Below are 26,018 nucleotides of genomic sequence, written 5' to 3'. Positions count from 1 at the left end.
CTCTCATAGATAAAAGGTTATTTTTAATAGAGGATGTAATCTGATACCTGAGCAGTTTCTTTCAAGGAGTTTATGCCTGGAACCCATTGTACAGTAAAGAACAGTCTGGCGTTTCTGTCTCTAAATGTGATGGATGCTTATAGTTTTCATAGGGAACAAATGCATAAAAGGTTCTGTGTTACATTTCGAATTATTTGTGGCAATAATGGCTTTGCAGTTTTTCAAAGCAGCTTGTGTATATCTTTATAGTTCCCAGAATTCTATTGCCAATAAAATTTACCAGAGTTTTTTTGGTTGTTTTAGAGGTGTATTTGATGCTTCCCTCAAAATGGCTGGGTTCTATGGACTCTACACTTGGCTGACTCACACTATATTTGGGATTAACATAGTTTTCATACCATCTGGTAAGAATTTGAACAATTTTAATTATTTATAGATAATATTATGTAATTATTGCTCAAGGACAGTAGGATTAAATGTTGCTGACAAGGGTAGTCTTGAAGTTATTTTTACAGAACATTAAATCAGAAACTAGTAGCTATCAGAATTAGAGTTGCATAGGCAACCTTAATATGGTTGATTTGTACAAATCAATTTCTAATTACAGGCTACTTTTTTTTTATCATAACACTTGAGTCTATTGATGAACTCAGTATATGGTATAAACTTATTGAGTAGCTACTAATTTTTTTTTGTTATTCCCTGTTCAGTATGTAACCTGATTTTTATTTCCTGTTTATTGTTCAAATTCCACTATGAAAATGCTATTGAAAGTTTAATACTTTGGTGGTATGCATTGTGGTTCCAAAGAACGTCTTAGCATTGATTGATTCTTCCAAGTTTAATTTAAACTACCATAGATACAATTGTTCTATGACGACTGTACAGCTTTTCAGGTTCTTATTTTCAAAATGTGTAGTTCCAGCTGTGAATTTATGTTGCACTGATGAAAACTTATTCCAGGGGTGTTTCAAAATGGCCTTGGGTAGGGTGGAGAGAAGTCTCTGATTGCTGTCTTACCTCTGAGCCTCACCTTTTTCTGTTTTTACAACACATCCCCCGCCATCTATTTTGTGCTGGATGTAATATGTTCGCCCTTCTATATAGTACAATTCTTTCCAGATTTTAACCTCATTCTGCCTTCCTTGGCTTTTGTTTCTTCCATAGTTGGCAGGTGCTGATTTTTCAAGGTGCCTAAATGCAGGAAGATGTGGTATCATGAAATTGCACAACAGAGGCATGCTTCTTATTCTTAATGCTATTGCCAGACTGTAGTACCAACTTCTGGTTTTGTTATTCTTTAATGTTAGATTTGGATATGTCTGAAGAGTTTTCACTGGAAAATCTTCTTCCCTATTCCTCTTTTGCCTCTCTTTCTCTAAAAATAATAATAATTTTAAAATGTTGTACCTTCATCTACAAGGGAATGAAAGGGGAAGCTATAAATTTGCTATTATATTCTATAATAGGAAATGGTTGTATCATAAGTGCAACTAAAGGCACTGGTTGTCATTAGATCTACTTAGAAGGTAATCTTTCTTTTTGTTTCTGCTACATGCAGAATCTTAAAAGTTTTTGCTTTCTGGTTAATGAGACAAAAAAGAGCAAGAAAACATAATTATTTTTTGTATTATGTTCATTCCTGTTGCATTAAATCAGAATGACAGCAGTACTGCGTCACTTTAGATTACAAGGGGTTTTTGTATAAGCAGAAGGGTGTACGCCTGCGTGTACGTGTGTGCACACAGAAATACCTAAGTCATGGCATTTATATTTGCCTGATTTCTCATAGTATTGCCTACATTATTGTGGTTAACTGCAGGAGATCTGGTAAGTTGCAGTGCCTCAGTGAGACTTCCGCTGGTATGCCTTCTTGCACGCAATTGCTAATTTGTAGTTATGTAAAAGTTTGAAATGTGCATGATTGGTATACCTTAAATTTTTTCTGAATTGGTCCCTCTTTTGGAAGTAATGCTTTGTGACTGACGGTCAGTGAAGCTTTTCTGTATGGGGAATAGTGTCATTTTTTTTTTGTCCTAAACCACAGCTATAAAATACCAAGAGCCTTATATGGCTCTTCTTCAGTGTCTTATTTACAGTAGTTGATAGAAATGGGACTACCAGTGTGGCTAAAGTGTCAGAATTTAAGTGTAAATATATTTGTGAAATATGTTTCTCTGGTCTTTTTCTCACCTCTACTTTTGTGTCCTCTAGCATTAGCAGCAATCCTTGGAGCAGTGCCGTTTCTGGGGACATACTGGGCAGCCATCCCTGCAGTCCTAGATTTGTGGCTTGTGCAAGGACAGGGATGCAAAGCCATTTTGCTCTTGGTTTTCCACCTCTTGCCAACTTATTTTGTAGATACAGCAATTTATTCAGATATATCAGGGTGAGTAAATGGGGGACTTTTTAAAGTTACATATTGTAAAAATGCTACACAATAACCAATGCCTCTAATTAAACTTACTTTTCTGAAGCATACAGAACAGTATCTTCAAGCATAGGAATAGGTGTCATGATACCACCTCATAGTAAGAAGTCTTACTGGCCTAAGTGCTTTTACTTTCCCAGGCCTCTTTTCTGTGAACTTTGTCACTTCAGAGGACTTGAACTTGTTCTCAAAGTCAGCAAAATCAACTGTTTTGGTTGGTAAAGTAATTCTGAGAATACCTTTGCTATTTATCTAATCATTGACTAAAGACATATAGCATTTTCCTCTGTATCACGTAATGCCAGATGACACTGCAGAACAAACAAGAAATCCGTGAGCTAGTTGGGGACCTGAAAAAAAAACCTGTAATTTTTTTAAATGGATTCTGCGAATTTTGAGAATTTTTTCGAAGCCAACCTTTGTGCTGTGTCACTACGCCCCAGTGTAGAAATCTATTGATTATGGATTGATCTTTAAATATGTCGAGACAGGTGAAAGTATGAAACTGGAGAAAGGCTCCTACTGAGCTTTACTTCAGCATTTTCAGATGCTGAAATATCTAGTGAATCCCTTTATGCAATTCAGAGAATATAAAGCAGCACTGTTTAACAGAGCTGGCAAAGATATGAACTGTCAAGTTTTGTATGTGCAAGACACGTTCACAACCATGTGCAAGATAGATGTAAAGTTGTACTCCTCTAGTTACTCCTTCAGTCTTGGTCTTCAGAAACAATCCTAGTAAACTGTTTGAATTGAGAACTTCTAATAACAAGGTGCGGCTTCTCAGTCAGTTTGTGCTGTAAGTCATGGTCCAGACCTAGTTACGTGCTGGTACTAGTCCCTCGTTTGTGATGATTTTTGTTGTAGTAGAGTTAGTGTAGAACAAGGACATTAAGTGTTTCAGTTCTGCATTGTTAGAAAATTTTTTTTTGTTCACCAATTTATAATTACACTGAACAGAGGGAACCTGATGGTAATATGCACAGTATTAATAATAATTTTCATAGACTGTGGCATTAGTTATTTTGCATGAATTAAAGCTAACAGGTGAAGTATAATCAAATTACATTTTTTTCCCAACAGTAAATCATGGATGAATTTAAGGCCAGTAGCTATTTAAACCAGCCAATAATTCTTCTACTTATTAGAATACATTGTTTGACTGTAGGGGATGCAGGCTCTGTTTACTGTCCAGAAAATATATGTGGCAGGAATAGATTTTCTGATGGTGGACCAAAATTATATGCTTCCCATTAAGTAGAACAGTAAGCATCATGCTTGTCTTGCAGATTAGATTATTTGAAATAGCTATAATTAGGTTATGCAGGGTTATCCAAATGCATTAAATTTATTCTGTAGTCCTACTTCATCAGGTGATCTGTTGTTTGATTTAACAAACTAGTCAGAAGAACGTTTAAATTGGTGCAAACACTGGAAAAAATTATTTGAACTTTTTAAAGGTTTAGAAATGAATCATGTGTCTACTGTTGGAGAAACATAAAACTTTAAAGTCAAGTCCGTCCCCTTAAAAAAAAATCTGGCCCGATCAGTAGGTTAAATCTGGTCTAGGTAAGAGGTGACTGAGGTGTATATGATGTAATAGGTCATGTTTCATGGTCTTATTCCACACACAGTTGTGATGAAGGCAAAGACTGCCAATGTGGGAGTTGGGTAGAAGTCAGGACCATGGTAGAAACCTGTCAGAAACTGCTGGAGCTCTAAACTGACTAGCTGGTATTTTCACTCTATTACAGTCAGAATTTAGAGCTACTTCCTGAAAATTGGGCGCTAAGTTTCAACTGTAGCTTTTCTTTTATAATTCCATATTACCATCGTTATTTTAGCTATGAAGATTGAGCATGATGTGAGCAGATTTTGTGTAAAAGCTGTTGATAGGATTCATGTTGTGCATCCAGACTGAAACACAGAAGAGAAGAACGGAATGGCTTAGTTGCTGCCATAATAGCTCTTATCAAAAGGCCCATTGGCCCCAACTTTCCAGTAAATCTTAATATGTTAATAAAAATCTGTTTTTGTTTTTAATCTGAAAACATCAAAAGCTAATGATAACAAACAATCTGAGAGGTTGTTTTATAACAAAATGAGAAGACATGACTATTTATTTAAACAATATATGCTAACTATTCATTGAAAGATGCAATGCAAGTTGCTATCATTGTGTAAATTAATGTCATTGCTCAGGGGTGCTCATAGTACATGTTGCTAGTTGTCTTAAAATTTAACAGTTCTTGACCTTAACACATGAACAGTCTTTGTAATCAATCATCTTTCCATTGTCAAAATGGAAATGGTTTTGCCATTAATCCCTGAAGAATGTCTGAAGTAGCTTCTCCACTGTGGATATTACTAATGTTATATGCTATGTAACTTTGATCTGTTGTGTAAATAGAGTGCAGAATGCAGCTTGGAATGTTTGTGTGGTCATTCAAACAGCAGTTTATAGTGTAAATACGGGTATCTAAAGCTAGCTATGTTATTTTCTAAGCTTAATAAAACTTTATGATTAATTCACATTTCATAGTCTGTAGTACTGTTTGTTGTTCTTAATTTAATTTTATTCTACTTGTGCCATAATTCCAGAGGTGGTCATCCTTACCTGACAGGTCTTGCAGTAGCTGGTGGAGCATATTACCTGGGACTGGAAGGAGCCATCATAGGACCAATTCTACTTTGTATACTTGTGGTTGCTTCCAACATATATAGTGCCATGTTGGTGAGTCCAACAAATTCAGTGCCCACTCCATCACAATCATCATGGCCATTACAGATTTACCGGTAAGTTATAAATGTCTTGCATGCATTCATCATGTTTTTACTTGGACCAGTGTATGTATGCATGCAGAGGTACAGAGAATCATAGAATCATAGAATGGTTTGGGTGGGAAGGGACCTTAAAGATCATCAAGTTCCAACCCCGCTGCCATGGGCAGAGACACCCTCCACTAGACCAGGTTGCTCAAAGCCTCATCCAGCCTGGCCTTGAACACCTCCAGGGATGGGGCATCCACAACTTCCCTGGGTAACCTGTTCCAGTGTCTCTCCACCCTCACAGTGAAAAATGTCTTCCTAATGTCTAGTCTAAATCTACCCTCTTTCAGCTTATACCCATTACCCCTTGTCCTCTCACTACACTCCCTGATAAAGAGTGCCTCCCCATCTCTCCTGTAGGCCCCCTTCAGGTACTGGAAGGCTGCTATTAAGTCTCCTCGGAGACTTCTTTTCTCCAGGCTGAACAAGCCCAACTCTCTCAGCCTGTCCTCACAGGGGAGGTGCTCCAGCCCTCTGACCAATTTTGTGGTTCTCCTCTGGACTCTCTCCAACAGGTCCAGGTCTTTTTTATGTTGGGGGCCCCACATCTGAACACAGTACTCCAGGTGGGGTCTCACAAGAGCAGAGTAGAGGGGGAGAATCACCTCTTTCGACCTGCTGCTAATACGTGCATGAGTTTTATATGTGAGTGTGCACACATATGCACCTACCTGTGTGTTGAAGTATTTGGAGAGGGTTGAGCTATCCTATGGTAAAGTAAAATACTCACTGGAACTTGTAAACTTGAAGTGTTTGTTTAATGTCTCTCAACTTCTCACAGAAGGCTCTTTTAGAAAATTCACTGATAGGACCTTTGTATCCTATAATTTATATGTTGCCATTGTGTTAGGAGATGATTGAACATCCTTTTTTCTGTGTAAAACTATTATTCATGGGTATCTAATAGCCAGTGTTCATTGTCTTTACTAAGAGACCTGCCTGCACATATTGCATTTTTATGTGTTACTGTACAATACTGCAAAATATAAATAAACATACTTGAATTTAAAAAATTAGATAACATCATATGCCATTATTCCATTAAAAGTATGATCTTGATTAATCTCTTTATTCTAGTTACCGAAAGTGGAATATAGAAATGTATCTTCAAACTGTATAGTTAAGGAATGGGATGAATAAACTCCTGACTGAATACTTAATTAGAGTTGGAAATCCTGTTGTGAAGTTACTAATGACAGTAGCCATTTTAATGTCTCTGCTATCTTGTTCAGTTACCTAGGTTAGCTCGTTATACATATATCTTAAAGAGGATTCTGTGCTTGTCAGAAATAATCCTTTGCTTCATTCATATGAGTAATATTGTCATCTTTCATGTGGATACTTAGGAGAAAAAATGCTAAGTTGACCTGTCTGTAGTCTCTGACTTTTAGAAGTTATGTCCCAAAACTCCTGTATACACTGTAGATAGAACTTCCCACAGTACGCAAAAAATTGAATGTTTGTTTGTTTCCTGTTTCATTTGTAGGAAACTACATATTTGTAATCACTCAACAGATTTGAGTCTTACTCTTTTTTCTTCCCTCCCACTCCCCAGGTCATCTAGAGAGAGTCCTGAGGAGATGAAAATGGCTGCAGAGTGATGAAGGTGCTGTGCTGCACCTATTCAACATGAGAGAATCGCTGACTTCTGTCTTGAGTTCACAAGAGCCATGGCCTTCTGTCCTTTCCAGCTATGCCTAGAGGCAGCTCACACGGAAGCATAGCTTGGGTTTTAGGAGAAACCACTTCTTGAACATCTGCCGGCCTTATGTTATTGTGCACTTTGCCTCTTAAAGACAGAATGTCTACTTCCCATGGCTTTGCATACTAACACACAGCTCAGCTGCCTTGTTGAAGACCTTGAAGACCTTCTGTCTTCAGAAGAATGGTTAAGAGGACAGGTATATACACTGGAGTGGTTATTTTATCTGCTGAAATGGCTAACTTGGCTTTTATTTATTGGGTTATTTGTGCTATTAAATTGTAGTAGCTTTAAAGAGCTAATTCCAAAATATTTCTTCTCAGTTAATCCGGTGGCAAAAAAGGTGTAAACCACTCATTTTTAAATGAAAGTAGAATATAATTATTTGCTGCTCCTGAAAGTATTTCTTTAGAAGCTTTGACCATCATCTGTGACTTATAACAATACCTAAATATTATCCTCTTGTACACACTGAAATTTAATGTTGTTGGAGACTGGTATTTCTGGTATCTTCCTGAAATTAGTAGACATGCAGATTGTTAAATGTAGCTTTTCCTCATGTTGAAATAGGGGGACTTGTTTAAATAGTTTAAATCTTGCCCTCAGATCTGCTGTGCAATCTGATAGTATTTCGTTGTTTACCCACTATCCCAGTGGAGTCATCTTGTTAACTAAATTTCATCAAAGGCCTTAAGTGTTTTCAGGCAGAGGTAACATACGATTGTCACGTCTACTTCCAGTAATAGGAAGAAGGTGAATAGAGATTGTTTAATGTTGGTTTTCAAATGCTGTGGCTGAGTTCAATTAATTTTTCAAACAAATTTAAGTTTATTTCCAAAGAGGAAGGGGAGAGAGCATGGATTTTGTTTTAGTTTAGTTTGGTTTTTTTTTCCTCCTTTAAGCCTCTGGTCAAATGTCTTAATAAGATAGATCTTAATACATTAAGATCGATCTTAATAATAAACAGAGTTCTTAAATTCCTGAAATGGTGTTGCCTAGGTCACAGCATCAAACTACTCAAGTGCTTTTCTTCCATATGTAATTTTGCTTACATTGCAGTTTTGATGACAATTAAGACCTTTTGTATTGATTGTTGAAATATTTTGGCACAATGGATCTTTATAAATGGATCCTGTTTATAAATAGGAAGTGGATTTTTTGGTAGAAATTTCATACTTGAACAGGTTTTACACCAGTGCAATGAGGCCGTAGGTACAAAGTAGCAGATAGACATGCTTAACCAAAGAACCACCTTTCAGTTTCTAGCGCAACTTATTTTGAATTTATTTCAGTTTAATTGATAATAATGAGGCCGTAGGTACAAAGTAGCAGATAGACATGCTTAACCAAAGAACCACCTTTCAGTTTCTAGCAACTTATTTTGAATTTATTTCAGTTTCATTGATAATGAGTTATACAAAATACAGGCATGCCTTGCAATTATTGTTGACGGTAATGCAAGTGTTGAAACAAAAACCTATTCTTATCTAGGGATAAGGATATCTAAGATTTGTGTACAAACAGCTCTCAGTAACTTAGATGTTTGTTTCACTTGAGTTGCAGAAATGCTGATAGATTTGGAAAGCTCCTATTTTCATGATATTGCATGTATTTTTACATTGTTTCTAAAACTACATTGCCATAGGAAGTGATTGGAAAGTACTCTGATACTTAACTTACTAAGCAAGAAAGTCCTGATATAGGTTTGCAATAAACAGGCTGCCTGTTAAGACATAAATAGCCTGCTCCTCAGATTCTCAAAATTAGCTGCTGCAATTTTACTGATGAAGTTTTATGCTTGAATGGGGGGTTTCAAGCATACTGGTTTTGCACTTGCAAAAAAAGACAAAGAACCCGAGGCTGTCCCTAAGTATTCCCCCAAACTCTAACCAGCTTGAATAAGACCACCGTGATACTTGGGAAACTTCTTTATTATATTACTTCTATAGTTCAGAATTTTGCACTGAAATGTTGTGTTCTCATTCTAGCTTCTTGCAGCCATCATTTGAAGAAGATTACTAGCAAGAAATATGCATCTTTAATGTATTTACAGTTTTCCATTATTCTTCTTTGCTCACTGGTCAAGACATTTCTATTGTCCACATTTGCTATCCCAGTTAGAAATTTCTGAGACAATCCTCCAGATTCGTATGGTACTCAATGTAGTCATTTTAAAGAGTCATAAAACATTCTTTTGTTTGTTTTTAAGTTTTTCTCTTCACCATCCCCCTTCACCCAACCTCCTTAGATCAAAGAAAGGTCTCGGCTGTTAAGATTAAAATGGTCTTTCAGACACAGTTGTCTTCAATAATGGCAAATCAGTAAAATCATCTGAGAAGATATGTTGCTATTTTGAAATGTTCCTTTCCCAACATGCAGAGAAATAATTTTGTATAGAGAATTCCTTTCTGATGTAGTCTTGTTAGTTTGCTGTGCTTTTAAATGAGGCTTCACATTGAAACTTCCTCTTTGATATTTGGCTAAGACTTGCCATGAAGAACCACCCATAGTACAGCCTTTCTCAGTAAATGCAGCTTAAGGAGCTCATGTTATCTGCCATGCCTGACTGAGGAACCAATTGCAGGGTTCAGTGGTGGTACAGTAACAGTATACTGCCAAAAAAAAAAAAAAAGAAAAATAAGAAACAAAACCTGCAGTAATACCTTCTTAGAATATGAAGTATTAACTGAATTTCTCCATGATAAAAAGAAAAAAATACACACCACCTTATGAAAAAGCGAACCTTGATTACTTAGGGTTTGTCTTTAGTGTCTAATTACCAGTAGAAACAGAAAAACTTGTCTTTGCATCTTTAACAATCCATATTCTTTTCTGAAAAGATTCAGCCTCTTTAAGAACAGTTTAGTTTACATCAAGCTCACATTAATATGAGAATAATCAAACAGGTCATTTTGACTTCTGGTCATTGTCATTTACCAGTTCCTGGTTATATTGTCTCATCTGCAAAAGCAAGCGGCAGCTCCATGGGATAAGCTTTTAGGTGGCTTGGAGGCTTAAAAAAAAAAAGGGGGGGGGGGGGTGGTGGGAAGGGGAGAAGCCCTCACACTGCCCTCTTCTGTAGCAGCATTAAAATGCAGTTTTCTTAAGAGAGACCGTCTTTTTCATAATGCTTGTAGGCAAGAAGTTGATGGTCTTTAGCTTTACTGTAAAAAGGCATTCCAGGAGTAGGTATTTACTTGTATTAAATACATCTAGTATTCAATTTGAACAAAAACAATTTAGATTTCAGAAGGGAATGCTTGTAGTAAACCAAGACAATGTTGTCTCACAGTATTGTAAAATACAACTGTGCTGGTTTTTATCATTCTCTTCTAGCAAATCAGGCTTATTGCAATTAAGCATAGTGCCAAAGGGCTAGTGGTAACGGTTTTTTGCACCAAATTAGGCCTTCCTCCCCTTCCTGTACCTTAGCTCAATGTTACTGTGCTGTAGCAGAGCTAGCAGAAGGGAATATGTGCCAGTTTACAGCCCTGCATGTTAACTTCAGGTCAATGTAAATACTGTCTTAATTGAATACATGAAGCAACAAACTGCAGTGGGTGAGAATCTGACACACATTCATTTTGCCAGCCTTACTACAATATGGTGACTTTCAGCACAGATGTACCATGACCAGTTTTTCCTTTTTTTTTAAGTTTAACATTATAATCATACATACGATGTACATTTTTCAGAAATTAAGTTGATACCCATGTATTTAGTAATGGAGACATCAGTCAGATATTTGCATGCACAATGGTATGTATTTGCAGCTCATGTAGGGTATATTTAGGCTTGTCCGATTTCAAGGACTCTGTGACTTAAGACTTTGGGGAAGAAGATATACTTAATGTGTATTTTGTTAGTGGTTATTGGATTAGGAAATCCATAATCTGCTTAATTAAACAAAATAAGAAACTTTGGGAAAATTGGATGCTGTCTCCAGTTTTATAGATTGTGGGTATCAGTGTAAATTCTGAAATAGGCGTATGGCTGCAATGTTAAATGTTGTTTTTCAGAAAGCCTGAAAACACAAAACTGGATAAAACTGTTCCCCAGTAAAAGCTACGCTGCTAATCCCTAGTACTGGTGACAGAATACTACAAATGGTTCTGCCTTTCCTACAGACCTGATACACCAAGGGTGGGAAAATACCATTATTCTGCTGAGACTCTGTAGCTTTGCATCAGTGGTAGAAGGTGCTCCCACTTTTATTGCTTTTATTCAGACATTGTGTTTATATTGGTTTAAGTTTGTCACTGCAGATAGTGCCACCTTTATGGATACTATTTCTGTAAACAGCTGCAACTTTCTTCAGAAGGTGCTGGAAGCTGTTGGGATTGGAGTTAGTATTCATTATGTTTAGCAATGGAGGGAGCATTCTTCTTCGAGAGATGCAGCTCTTTTCCTTCAAGTTTGCATTTTACAAGAGGAAATTGATTGCCCAATTAAATCATCTTTTTTGAGTGACAGCTGACGTCTTAAATCATGGATGCGTCATCTTTATAAACTCTATCTTGGCTTGTATTTCAAAGGGTTTCTGGTTATTATTATTTCTTACACTTTTTGGTGAAGCACGCTTTGGCAATTCCCTTCTTACTTCTGTTTCTACAAAACTGCAATTGCCTGAAAGTCCTAACAAACATTAGGGAGACTTGCTCGTTAACCTGCTACTGTTTATCTGTTACTTTTAATAAAATACTGTACTGCTTTATAATAAAATTGTCCACAATTGCTTTTAAGTAATAATATTGGGAATTTTTCACCAAAAAAAAAAAAAGGCAATGTGGAAAATTAACTCGCTATTCTGAAACCAGAAACAATGCCAGAAGTGATGAGCGTATTCAGCGATTCTACATTGGGTTTGTAAATGTATATTTGATATGCAGGATTATATAAATATGAGCGGTGTCTGTCCTATTCAGACTTCAACTTAATTTTTTTCCTTTTTTTAAAAGGTATCTGAGAACAAAATGGTGCCTGTATATAGTGAAAACAAGCAACATTTTCTAGAATTAATATTTACTTGATAAAGGTTGGGGAAGAGCCAAGCCAATACTCACTAAAACTGTTTTGTTGTAGTTAATATAAAGTTGGGAAAAGCTGTTCTTCCATCAGTAATCCACTGCTAAGAGATTACTGTTCCTGGAAGTATTTGCACATATCCACTAAAGAGCTGCCAAAATTAACAGGTCATGAAATATGTCTTCAGTTCTGCTGTCTCTTAACCTCTTCCACACCTCATCTGGTACCTTGTTTTGAATCTGGTTTAGTACATGAGAGTATTGTTTCATGCTGTGTTGGGATATATTCCAGGACCTGAAGGGCATGCCTGGAATGTCCATCTTGAAACAGTGTGTCCGGTTCAGGAAGGAATTGCTAATTGGCGAGTAAATGCATCTTTGATGTACTCTGCATATGGATGGACTTGGACAAACATAATTCATGTTGCACTGAATTGGAGATTATTCTTTGAATATATCACTATGTAGCGATACCAAAGCTAGGTTTGTGTTAGAAGCAGGGCATATTTGCTTGCAGCAGGATGCATTTACAAAATAATACGGGCAGAGTGAGTACTCTAGCGTCCATGTATATTTCTGAAGAATTTTCAGCATGATGGTTTTAAAGCAAAGTTGTAACTTTCTTTTCCTAGCCTCACTTTTTGACACTTGACTATTGTATGGAATGATCCAATGAGGACCTAAAGGCAAAGTAACTTTTCATGGTATTGGTGTAAAATAAACATAAGAGGCATCACAAAGCTAAAAAGTAGCCACAAAACAGAAGTTCATCAAGCTTGTAAACTGACATCCAGGCCATAATGTTGGAAAAACAAAATTCAAATTTTTGTCCTCCTTTCTGCCAGTCTCAGCCCAGAACTGAAGTTTTATCAAGAAGTATCAGTAAAAAAATATTTTTGTGCTGTTTATAACTTACTGGCTGTGTTGATACATGTTTTCAGTTTCCAGTGTCATCCCTGGTATATCCTGCAAACATACAGTTTGTTCAGATTGTTACCTTTAAAAACAAATTTTATATGCTTCAGTGATGGTTGGGAACCACCTTTTTATACTAATAGTTAGGTGTTCACATATGTGTATATATATATGTGTATGTCTTGGTGAGAAGACTAAGGAAGTTTTTTTTTTCCCTTTGGTAAATTTCACCAAACCAAATCCAAAGAAACTATTGACATACCAGGTTCTAAGACTGGCTAGGCCCTACTCAAACCTAACAGCAAATATTTTACATTACAGAGCATGGGTTGTTCTAAAGCGTGCATTCCTACCCCAAATGTGTGGGGATTCGGAGCAATAACTTCTATTGTCTGTTGACACAAATTTTGTCTGTAAATGTACATGTGGTACATCTTCAGAATGGAACTATGTTCAAAACTAACGTTACCATAATTGGGCATGGTACAGTACCTGCTTTTGCATGTATAGTATTGAAAATATAACCTCTATGTTCATCTGTGGCAGAACAAACTGTGTGAGTTAAGATTGAGAAGTACTTGTGTACACTGCAGAGGTGTTTAAACTAAATAATTTTGGTTGTATGCACCAGTCCTCTTCCTAATAAAAACAGTTTTTGTAGCAGGTTTAAGAAGCTTTTAACTTAATATTGTATTCACACTGTGGTCCTTTGTAAGCACAGAATAGTTAATATATTTTGAAATAAAATGCTGTTAATGTAAAGAAAACTGAGTTGGATTTGAATGATGTGGTCTTTGGAATGAGCCACAAAGGCGGCAGTTAATCTGGTGAAATAACAGGTTTGCTGGGGATGAAGTACAAATATGGCAGTGGATCTGCAGTCCCTGTGTGTAACTTATTTCACTGAGAGACACCATACTTCTCTTTTTTTTCTTCACATTTTCCTGGGGCAAGGAAGGACGTGCCCCAACAGTAACTGTGGTTCAGCTGGCATCTGGCAACTTGCTACACTGCCTGTGATGACACAGCCATGTGTCCAGACACTGCAAAAGCTTACATTCAGCAGCTGTAGGTAATTCAACTTACTTCCGTTATGGCTTACTCTCTGAAATGTAAATGGTTGTTTAGTGTCTAAGCATAATTTTAGATCATTCTATTGACTATAAAGCAAAAGTGATCAAATCCTTTCTGCATGACTGCTCACACCTTTTAAAAAGAGATATGGCTGATGTTCCACTTTTCATCCTTCCCACCTTTCTGTGGGCAGACTCATTGTCTTGAAGTAATTCATACAGCACAGTCCATTTTACAAAGTTACTAGCCTAGGATTTGATCTTAGGTTTGGGATTGAGACCCAAAGTGGCCAATAATCTATTCCATAACATACGTGTCATGCCCAGTATATAGGTGAGGACCCTCTGGAAGTTCATCCCTTTTTGTTACAGATCTCTTTTGTTCGGGGTTCATCTCACTCCAGGGGGTCTCTCTCCCAAGGCCTTCTCCTCGCCGTTGGTCAGCTCTTGGTCTGAGACACTCGGGACTGTTATCTCCATTCCAGGAGTGCAGTTTCGGGACTCTCCCTGCTCCAGGATCGTTAGCTGGGAACAGGCTGAGTCTTGGTCATTGGCTCGTGAGAGTATCATTGTGTATCACTCATTCGTATATTTGTATATAGTATTATTTTCAATATTATTGTAGTTAAGTTATTAAACTGTTCTTATCTCAACCCATGAGTCCTTTTTTCCCTTTACTCCTTTAATTCTCTCCCTGATGCTCAGGAGAGGGGAGGGTAATCAAACATTGTGTGGGGTTGGTAAACCATCACACTGGTAAATTTTCCAGATATTGCTTTCAAGTGTTTTTATTCTTACTGCTTCAGAAGACTGTAGTGATACACTTACATGTTGCTTTTTAATTAAACAACACTGAGAAGTAATAGTTGGTAAGATTTTTTTTTTTTTTTCCTAATCTTGTGAACATTAAAGTCCCTTGCTCCCAAGGCAATTATAGTCTTTTGGATTTAACACTCATAAAAATAGCAATTGGCATTTTGAGAAAAAATACCCTAGACATTCAAGTACATCTAGTTGACGTAAATCTGAACACACAATGAATGATTGATATTTAAGGGTAACTTCATTATTTTATGTTTGTTGGTTGGGAGTTCGCCTGCAGTATTTTGTGACAGTGGGTTATTGGTCTTGCAGTGAGAACAGTGTGATGCTCCAAGAGGACTATGTTGTCCAGGTATAGGCTTCTGTTCCAAGATTTTGCTTGAATATGATGGGTGTCAAAAAAAACAACAGTCTGTACAGTTCAGAAATGGAATCTAGATCTGATTTTTATCAAAGGAAATAGTTGCTTAGATCCCTGTCAAAGAAAGGTCCTAGAAATATCATCTTTCCATGAGGTGTTCCGGAACTTTTTCTTGGTCAAGACAGCTCAGTCCTACTCATTTATATTCAACCAGGTAAAAATCACAGCTTCCTGTTCAGATGCCTGAGTAAAAGCCCATAACCAGTATATATCCCCGTCAGGAGGCAGCAATGTCAGATTTTCTTTGGATTGATTTTTTTTTCTTTCAGTTAATAGAGAATTTTTCAAAGAAATTCTGTTCTGTGAAGAGCAAGGCTGCTGACTTTCATCAAATGCTGTTTTTGCTGTAGACCTTCAAGAACTGAGACAGTAGCAGGGGACTTCAGAAGCTTACACACTGGGAATGTCAAATATTTTCTTGTATGCTTCTTAGTGGTCTGTAAGTGACATGCAATAAGTTATTTCTTTGCTTTATGAAATACAGTTAGTAGGTAGTTGCAGCTAGACAGTCACTGCTGTATTATTGCAATCATTCTAGCGGTGGATAGCCTCCTCCCATTTTTCAATACATCCTGACAAACCATAAGCTGCTTGTACACTGTAAAGCAAATTTCTTTGTGGAGAATTAAACTAAAGATTTTTTGGTCTCAAGGATGAAAGAAATTTGATTTTCTCTTTGGAGTACTGTCAGTTATTGCAAATTGATGAAGTCCTGTGTGTTTTCCTAGCCACATTTATCTGAGAAAGTGTCAGCCTTATGCCTATGTGTGTTCCCAATAAAACCACTGAGAAGGTAATTAATTTGAACTCTCTGCTTGCCATCACCACTGGTTTACAAGCTTTAAAAATCTCACCTTCAAAAGCACTTCTGCTCTTTTGTGAGAGCAAATGGATGTCCTGTGGTGACAAAACTTATATTTAAGTTTCTGGTCAGCCTTGCACTGGTAGTTGTTAAGTAGCTAAAGGGAAATTTCTCAGTGCCTGTACAAGAACATCAGATTTGCCTGTGCACTTTCAAATGGCATTTGACATGATTCTGATGTTAAAATCCCCAAGCTGGGAAAAATCCACCGTATCCATGGCCACAGAGTGAAGACACTCACTTCTTCCTAGATACAGCAGCTTATTTCTACAGTTATGTCCTGTCTTTCAAAGTAGAAGTGCTCTGAATAGTCATGAATTAAATAAAATATGAACAATAATTCCTTGACTAAATTGAAATGATCCTTTGATAAAGGGGATTCCTGTCTTCTGGGCAGTTGTACACGTGGCAGGTCTTGCCTAAGGAAATACTTTCATTTTGATTGTCTGTGAAGAGTTTTGTTGACCTGGTGGACTCCTGTGAGAGCTGACAAACACGATATCAAAATAACATCAAGATTAAAAAATTGGTAACACACATGAAAAAAAGATGGATTATACACTAGTCAAGTGACTGTAGAAAGCATAAATGAGAATACTTGTTTGAGAAAGCATTGCAGTAGGTTCCTGTGAAAAACTCTTCTTGGTCTATCACAATATTGTTGATGTATATCAAGATATGAAGAAAAATTTAAATTATTTGAAGGTTAAATATAATAACTCTCAGCATTTGCAATGACAGGTAGAAATTCCTTCTGAGAAATCTCTGTTACTTGTCAAACTGGTCTAATTTTAGCAGTGTATACATTAATAGAGCCAAGTGCAAGGTGATGCATTCAGAATTACACATCTCTTACAAGGATTGTGTTATGGAAGCCAATGCCTCCTGAAAGCGTTTATGGTTCAGCTCAGACATCTGACAGGATGAAAATTCCTGGTGTTGGATGATGGTTAAAACAAATATGATCCCTGGATGTGTAAAAATTATAAGCACCAGGTATATGTCTATGACATTAATAGGCGAACTGAGAAAGTAATTGGGCTAGTCCTGAGGTTCATGCATTGAAAAGGATGTTGGATAGTAGAAAAAATTCTGGAACAAAAGAAGAGCGTGATTCAGGCCTGACAAATTTTCCTTCTAATGAGAGATTAAAGAAACTCAGTCTTTGGAGTTTAGCCAAGAAAGGGGTTATTGACGGTGGATTGATCAAACTCTAAGGAAAAGCAAATTTAAAAATTAGAGTCCTCCTTTCAGGTAGGAAAAAAATGTCAATATCAGATGGCTGGAAGTTGCTTCTAAATAAATTTGGACTAGGGTTAAGGCATGTTTTAACATGAATTAACCAGTGGAAGAATCTCACTGATTAAGGTATTAATCATCCCTGAGGATTTAAAATCATTCATTACACTGTGTAGGACAACTGAGTTTCTGAATGAAAAAATCCTGTGGCCTTTGTTGTGTAGGGTGAGATGGGGGCTAGAACAACTCCTTTTGTCACAAAATTCTGTGAATTACAGGGAATGTTTGTCAAAAACTGTAGTTCCATTCAGTTAAAATCCCTCATGTACTTGATGCATCTGTAGTTGTCCGCAAAGATAAGCAAGGCCTGCTGTCTTGGCAGCTGCGAGATCAGCACCTGAAATTTCATGACAGTTCCTTGCATTGTCCTTTAATGTTTCTTTTTATTATAACACAAAAATAGTGGTTGCTAAGAGGCATTTTGCTGCAGATTTAGGAATGGAAATGGGTTCATGAGTCATGCTGCAGCAAAATAAATTTTTCAGCTCTGCGTGGCTTTTCTTTGATGTTAGCTTGTCGACTTTTATGTTTTCCAAATAAATATCTGTGATGTTGAGTAAAAAGACATTCCGCTTTTTTTGTCTTTTTTTTTTTTTTTAAAAAGATGCCTTCCCCTGATCTCTCTTAACAGTAACATTTGTTGCTTGCGGTGCTGGAAAATGTTGTCAAGTTTCCTGGCTTGCTTAGGTGCTTCTTCATTTTCTTCGAGATTGAGTACATTTTCTGGAATGACATTTAGTGTCCACCTACCCTTCAAGTATTAATTGCACATTAGTGAATGAGCAATCTAATCCATAATGCTCTAGGTTGCACAAGAATGACCTTGTAGATTTGCTGAGTTGATCAAAGTATAGGGAAGTCCCACTGGCACCAACTGGTTTTCTGTTGGCTTTGTTTTTTTTCTGCCGGTGAAATTCAGTCCAGAAGAGGAACTGTGTAAACTGTTGCTAGCTGCAGCCTTTTTATCACAGTTAAGTGATACTGAGGCATTGATGCTGTTTTTGTAAAGAGACTGACTCTTTTCATGTACTATTTGTTCATGACTAATTTATATCTTTAAAACCTTTTTTTCCTTCATAATCCAAGTATTTTATTAAAAAAAATTGTGAAATATTTTTGCTGATGCATGGAGTCCTTCATGGAATAACATGGATCTGCCAGACAGTTCTTTTTCTTTTACTTCTTTACAGACAAGGATGTTTGGGTAACTCGTTAACAGCAATCTCAGCCTAATTAAAAGTGGGAGACTGTTGATGATTGTTTATAATTTACAGATAAAATGAGGTAGTGGGAAATTCTGAGTGGCATAAACAGTGTTGATATAACTGTGCTTTCACTACAAATGGGGAGAGTTTTAATTGTATACCTCAGTGGCATCAGATTCAAACCAATGTACCAAGAGATACTGAGAAACACTGAATGGCTAAAGGCCACATCTGGAAAGGGAACTGGGATTTGTATGCCCAATATCACAATTGCTATGATGAACTGTTGAGTTAATTTTGCTCCTCAAGGCACCTAAAGTTTTTGGGTTTACTGTTTTTCTGTGTTCCCCAAAATCTGTTCTTGGATGAGCCTGGCAGAGCTGAGCAGCTCAGTAACAGACGTGTGCCTGAGCTCTCCCGAACCTGTAACGAGGTGTTTCCTCTGGTCCTAAGTGCACGTACTCTCAGCAGACCTGCTGTGTATGTCTGAATTTAGGCTGTTGGCCCAACAGAGAAGTGACTGCCATTGTATTGTAAAGCATGGCCAATATCAACATTATATGGGATTTTTTTTCCCTTTGTAAATTAGCCTGGTGGCTTAAATATTCATTGAGGATGTAAATTCAGTTTACTCTTCTTCCTGAAAGCAGCCTGTGTGGAAGAGGATCCTAATTCCTTACTGCTGATCTGGTAGCAACTTCACATAAAGTAAGTTAAATTTTTTTTATACCTAGACTAGAGGCTGCTGCTCACTCTGATTTAATTGCTATTTAAATATTCATTATGCAACAGAACAGCTTCAGCTGAGAAAGGAAACTGCCTCCCCAGTTCTAGATGGAGGAAGCAGTGACGAGGAAAGAGTAATGTTTCAGTCTCTTTATCCAGAAAAGAGTATCGAACCTTCTCATACAGGTGTTCAAACACTTGATAGTTGGGTAAAAAGGGGCTGGATGCAACCCTCTTTGTTTTGGCTGCTTTATAAGAAAATTATTCCCTGCTGGTCTCCATCAGAAACATGCTTTTAGGAGAAGGTCACAAGTTTTTAGTCCTAAGCCAAAGAGTGTTGCCCCAGTGGTGCCAAGCAAGGCTGCTTAAGCACCAGTGATAATGGAAGCAAAATACATCTTTGCCATAAATGTCCAGTGGACAGTGCTCAGAGTACATGTTGGAGAAGAATGGAAGAAAAAAGACCCAAGAGTATGAATCTGAATTCTGTAGGAGTGGTCCATTTAATTTGTCATTTCCAGAACAGCTGCTTAGTAGGTTCCTGACCAGGTTAGAACATAATGAAAAACAGATGCTGCTCTTCAAATAGTAGCCGTATTTCCAAAAAACAAAGGCATCATGGCATTGGCTGTGTAGCATACTCCATTTTCAGCAGTAGGTCTCTTTTCATGGGAGAGTAAACATCTTACAGTGGAGTGAGACTGAACAGTTAAAAATTAAATTCTTAAGATTTAAGACCTTCATGTTTGGCAGGTTCTGATGTTGCTGTTTGCAGCTGTGCTGATGACCGTGTTCTTTCTAGGAGCTGCAGTTCTTTAGAAAAGATTATCATCTTGCAAATACTTCTGATGTTTCAAAGTAAAGTTTTAGTTAAAACAGGAAGTGAAACCATAGGAAAACAGCACAAAAAATGCAAAAACCTCCCACTAGAAATGGCAAACTAAAAATATGGGGTTTTTTCCTGAAAACTAAATTTAGAGTTGCTTTCATCTGTCATTGACCAAGTTTCAGAATGATTTTTTTCCCTCAAGTTGAATATTGAAGCAGTATTTGTGTTGAACCCGTAATTATCACTTGAATATTCCCCACCAGTTTTCTGAAATGTTTGCTGGGAATTGTCATGTTCCTGTTGGGGAAAAAAAAATGAGTTAAGAAGCTTCTGAGGGGAGGATTACCTATGCAGAATTTTTGGTTGTCTCAAGATCAGAGGATATGGGAGAAAAACCAAAGAAGTACAGAAGAGAAAAATGTACTGCTGACATGCTGTGGGGCAGACCAGATTAAAATATAAATTTCATCTTATCTTCAGCAACAGACAAAAAATGTGGAAGAATGTTTCTTAGTAGGCTACTTGTTTTGTGAAGCAGAAAGTAAAAACTCTCGTTGATTCTGCTTAGAAAAGTCTTTTCTGATAAAGAAGATGCTAGGGATTATTCTGTGTCTGTTCATCTTCAGGGTACTTTGTGTGCCCTTATGATGGCTCCATTAGGGGAATGTTGCTGTAAACCCAGGGGACAGTAGCAGTGCCAGCCCCAGACAGTTTTGCTGTGTGTTGCTATCGTGGCTGTTGACCATGGGAGAGATGCTCTGCGTACAGCTTCATGCCTAAAGGACAGTCTAAAGCAGACTCTGAAGAAGGAAATTTCAAGACTCTGCGCTTGCTTTACTCTACCTTGATAATTCTGACCTAGACTAATACTGTGTGGGCATGTAAAGAAAGAGTTAAAATATGCTAGTTTGGAGTGTGGTGATTGGTAAGGAGGAATACCTACCTATTACGAACCAACAAATTAATTCAAGACTGACTTCCTTTTCAGACCAGTCTGGAACAATAGCTAAAATAAGTATTTAAGCAAACTGTTAGAAAAAATAATTAGATATTAAATATGAATAGTTATGTGTTTTATGTGGAGTTACTTGTAAGCAAAGGTTGTAGGCACAGCATATGATTAGTGCGATGCTTGATATAAAATAGTGTAATATGATCGGTTATAGAAATGTGTATTTGAGAAACATGCACAGACTTCAGTAAATAGAAACAGATACAAGTGATGTAAGAATTCTCTTAAAGCTTGTTTTTAACATACACAGTCCTTACTGCCAGTCAATATTATCACTCTCTGATAATGTTAATCAAAGGCTACCTTAGTTTACCATTTTGGTATCTTTTTCTCCTTAACAGAGCAGTGCTGCAGGGGAAACCAACATTGTCTTGGAACTGCAAAGATACTAGATCAGCAAAGCCACAAATGGTCTTTGAACTTTGTAAACAGAAGCATTTTTGCATAAAGGCATTGCTACTAGTCCTATCCTTAGCTTACAAATAGATGATTTGAAAAAAAAAAAAGTATTTGAATATACTGTTCGTTGTAGTAGTTTACCAAGCTAGCAATTTCCAAGTCTACTATATCTTTAATATACTCCTTTAATCCAGAAGCTTTTGTAAAATAGGGACTCAGCGGTGGCCTTAGAAAATAAAGGTAGTTCCTTTGGTTCAGGGGAAGTGTGGTTTGCAAAACTGGTCTCTCTGTGTCATTAGAACAAACAGTGACTCCCAAGGAAAATATCCTGATTTGAAGGGAATTTATCTAATTACTCGCTCCGGTGTGATAAACTTTATTATGTGTACTGTAAGTACTTTGGGAGAAATGTCTTCTATTTGCATCTGTTACAGTTTTATCTTATTGACAGTGATAAATAATAATCTCATGATCTTCAGTGGCAGCAAATAGTTTGATCCTGGGAACAGCTGAGTGTACTCGTCAGGTGCAATTACTGGATAACTCTTAAGCCAACAGTATTGGAGAAACTGCTACTTCCAGTGGATTATTTCGGAATTTTATATGCAGTGCTGCCAACAGACTTGTGCTGTTGTAAAGTAAGGCTGTTATTTCTTGGGGAAGATATCTATATTGATTTGCTTTTTCTTAGCAGGAACTTGGAAGACTGTCATCTGATGCATAATTAACATCAGAAAGTAAAGGTCACTCAAAAATGTTAGCATTTAACAGATAATACTGGCGTGCAATTGAGTAGTTTTCTATTACTTATTAAAAATATTTTTTAAATCTAAACTACAGCTTTCATGAATGTAATGAGGCTGATAGCTGTTCAGTCCACTCTTATACAACTTTTCATAAAAACATATATTCCCTTGGCAACTGAACCCCAAGTTGTACTTTTTTTCATAGAAAATGTGACACTTCTGCCAGTTTCATTCTTATGTCTGTCAAAGAAAGGGTACTTAACTGTTAAAGTTTTCATTGGATTTTCTGGTGTTGCTGTAACTTTTTACTGCTCTGTTTTATACTGTCTGTCTTGTCTTTGGCCAAGAGAAAGGAAGAGACACAAAGGAGAGAAGACATGGGCAACCCAAGCACAAATACAGGCTGGGTGGAGAATGGATTGGAAGCAGCCTTGAAGAGAACAACTTGGGGGCGCTGGTAGATGAGAAGCTGAACGTGAGCCGGCAGTGTGCGCCTGTAGCCCAGAAAGCTAACTGTGTCCTGGGCTGCATCAAAAGAAGCATTAGCAGCAGGTCGAAGGAGGTGATTCTCCCCCTCTACTCCGCTCTCGTGAGACCCCATCTGGAGTCCTGCTTCCAGCTCTGGGGGCTCCAACATAAAAAAGACCTGGACCTGTTGGAGAGAGTCCAGAGGAGAACCACAAAATTGGTCAGAGGGCTGGAGCACCTCCCCTATGAGAACAGCCTGAGAGAGTTGGGGTTGTCCAGCCTGGAGAAGAGAAGGCTCCGAGGAGACTTAATAGCAGCCTTCCAGTACCTGAAGGGGGCCTACAGGAGAGATGGGGAGGCACTCTGCATCAGGGAGTGCAATGATAGGACTGAGGGGTAATGGTTATAAGCTGAAAGATGGTAGATTTAGATTAGATATTAGGAAGAAATTTTTCACTGTGAGGATGGTGAGGCACTGGAACAGGTTGTCCAGAGAAGCTGTGGATGCCCCATCCCTGGAGGTGTTCCAGGCCAGGTCAGATGGGGCTTTGAGCAACCTGGTCTAGTGGAAGGTGTCCCTGCTCATGGGATGATCTTTACTAGAACTAGATGATCTTTAAGGTCCCCTTCAACCCAAACCATTCTATGAATCTATGAACCGCTTGGTAGATGTTTTTGAAACAGTATAGGAAAGTTTCATTTTGAGCAGTCTACTGTCCAGTTACCTAAGGAGAGCTTAGCTGCATCCTGAGGAAGACAAGTTAGGAATCCAGCAGCCATAAGTGGCCCTATGAGGAAAATGTCAGAGCAAGCTTGTACATGTCTAAATGTGATTTAGTTGGATTTATATCAAGGAAATATAAAAGACAAGCACTACCTGTGTGTTTATATGTATCCTTGAAGAAAGATCCACTTGAGACATGGAAGAGTGCTCTTCAACTATTAGTTTTCCTAATCCTGAGCAGAGTCCTAGCCTACACTTGTGCCTAGCGGTAGGGGAGAGGTTCTTGTGCAGTAGGTAGTGTGGTGCTTCTCTGCTTTAGAGGAAGGCTACAGATTTCTGCTTTTGTCTCTAACGATTAATTTAAGCAGTAGAGAAATGCTGTAGCTACAGAGACCTCAGCCTGTTTGATGGCTGGGTTTTAGGTGGAGGCCAGGAATAGAGATATTTTCCTTCTTGCTCAGCCTGTGAGTCCAGTTAACATGGAGTTGTCTGATAGGCACGCTGTCAAGGCCATGCATTCAGGCATGAGACTGAGCTACGACGTTTCTGCATGTCTCCATGTGTGCTTTTAGCCCAGGGCAAATGCAAGGGAAGTTCATTTAATAAAGAGCCGCCTTACCTTGCATTTTCCCTGGTATTAGAGCATGTCCATCAGCTATTTTTAGTGCTCATAGGACCCATGGTAACTTGGTTGCGTGTCTGAGCCCTAAGCCCTTTTCCTATCTGGAAAAGACAGAAGAAAAATATATTTTGCTTGCATAGTGAAGCACAGAAATATAAATGTTTTATGCTGTAACTTTGCATTATAATTTCTGTTTTAACAGGAATAAAGGGGAAAACTTAAGAAACCACTGGATTTACTTTGTAATAGTTAGATTTTGAAAGTGTAAATGTTTAAAAATTCTGACGTTCCTAAATACTGTTTGCAACGTTCTCCATGAAGTCTAAATGCTGTTATCTAGTGACTGTGTGTGGTATGCCCTGTGAGAGCTGACTGGGAGCTGCTCACATATATCCTTTTTGTACGATAAACTTGAGGTCTCAGTAATGCTTTCAGAAAAGATAGAATTCAGCCTGTACTTCAGCAAAAAGCTGTTCTGAGGTGCAGGAGAAAGGGGAACCCAGCTGAATTATATGTTAATTTGTCTTGGTTTCCTCTTGCTTTGTTACACTACTGCAAGACATCTAAATACAACAGGGATCAGATGATTTTTTGCTTTATCATTTCACTCATCAGTGAAATGAGTAAGAAACCTTTTTAAAAAAATATTAAGTATGTTTATAAAAAATAATAATTAAAGTAATTTTTTGATTAGATGATGAAACAGCTGGAGGGCAGTATCCAAGGAATATCGTAGCTATTCTGTATTTGTGCTCATGCAGAGAGACTAAAGAATTTCTTCAGCTTTATCTGAAAAAGATGACATGATAATTACATCTGTGTGTTTATCAAACATATGCAAATTTTTTCATTTTGGTGAATGCAACTAGTGCATACAACTGGTTATTTGTAATCATCCCTCTGAATCAGTGTAATGAAGAGCTTAGATTTTTAGAGTATAAGAATGCAGTTTGCTATTGTGGAACTAACCGAGTTACATGCTGCCTGACGAAATGTCAACCAAAAAGTACTTCAGTCCTGCTGTTTTGCAGGGGTGGGGGGGGGGAGAATCATCCCACAATCACTCTAATTTTTTTTCTCCTTCCTTGGGAGCTTCACTTTTGGTATAAGAAACTGTGTTTTTGCAATTGGGCTCTTTGTTATTTTGTCTTAACCTATTTACTGGATAGCCTGACTCTTCATTTATAACAGGTTTTGAAGTTTTTTCAATGCATTTGAGGAAGACTGTTTTGTTCCTAATATTGTTACTTAAGTTGAATCTGGGTAATTAAATTTGTGTTGAGTTTTCCCATGTAAAGGCTTTAGCTATGAGAATTTTATGGGTAAGTTGGACATATCCCTTTCACTAGAGATATTACATAATGGAACTGCTAAAAAAGGAAAAATGGTACAAATTCCTCTAATTTATACTTTTTTGGTGTTGGTTTTTTTTTTTTTTCCCCCAATCTGCTGTAAATTTTCAAAACATTTGTTACATGTATGCCTCTCAAATGTCTTTCCTCTTTGTTGGGTCCAAAGCTGCCTGTCATCTAGCTGTGATATAAGTGATCCTTTCACGGTAATTTACCATTGTATCAGACCAGAACTTTACAGTTCCTTTCTTTCTGAAATGAGAGTCAGCAGCTTTCAGTTTTAAGGAGAGGGAGGAATCCAAGGTGCAATCAATGAATTAAGGGAGTTTTTGATTAGTGATGACAGTAGTAATTACTGCATAATGCAAAGAGATTCAGTGCTGGTGAGCTGCTGTGTAAATGCAGTCTGCAGTAGGTTCCACTCAAAGGTTTGTGGAGCTTGGGAAATAAAGCTGGTATGGATTTCTTAAAATGAACCTTGCTCATGAGGGAAATAAAGCTAGCAAGCTATGGTTCTGAGTCCATGAAGTGCAGTAAATCATCAGGCACACAAATGG

General features: G+C 37.5%; 1 protein-coding gene across 1 annotated transcript; it reads left to right on the top strand.

Annotated features, from left to right (window-relative positions):
- Nucleotides 1-328: 328 nt before the first annotated feature.
- Nucleotides 329-7,276, top strand: TMEM245 (transmembrane protein 245). The gene is made up of 4 exons (XM_010084018.1): nucleotides 329-404; nucleotides 2,215-2,389; nucleotides 5,033-5,227; nucleotides 6,816-7,276. Exons 1-4 carry the CDS (start codon nucleotides 329-331, stop codon nucleotides 6,859-6,861), a joined length of 492 nt encoding a protein of 163 aa, XP_010082320.1. The 3' UTR covers nucleotides 6,862-7,276.
- Nucleotides 7,277-26,018: the final 18,742 nt, after the last annotated feature.

The sequence above is a fragment of the Pterocles gutturalis genome, unplaced genomic scaffold (assembly GCF_000699245.1).
Source record: "Pterocles gutturalis isolate BGI_N339 unplaced genomic scaffold, ASM69924v1 scaffold21860, whole genome shotgun sequence".
NCBI lineage: Eukaryota > Metazoa > Chordata > Aves > Pterocliformes > Pteroclidae > Pterocles > Pterocles gutturalis.
Note: the sequence above shows the minus strand (reverse complement) of the source record. Positions and strands in the feature narration are given on the sequence as shown.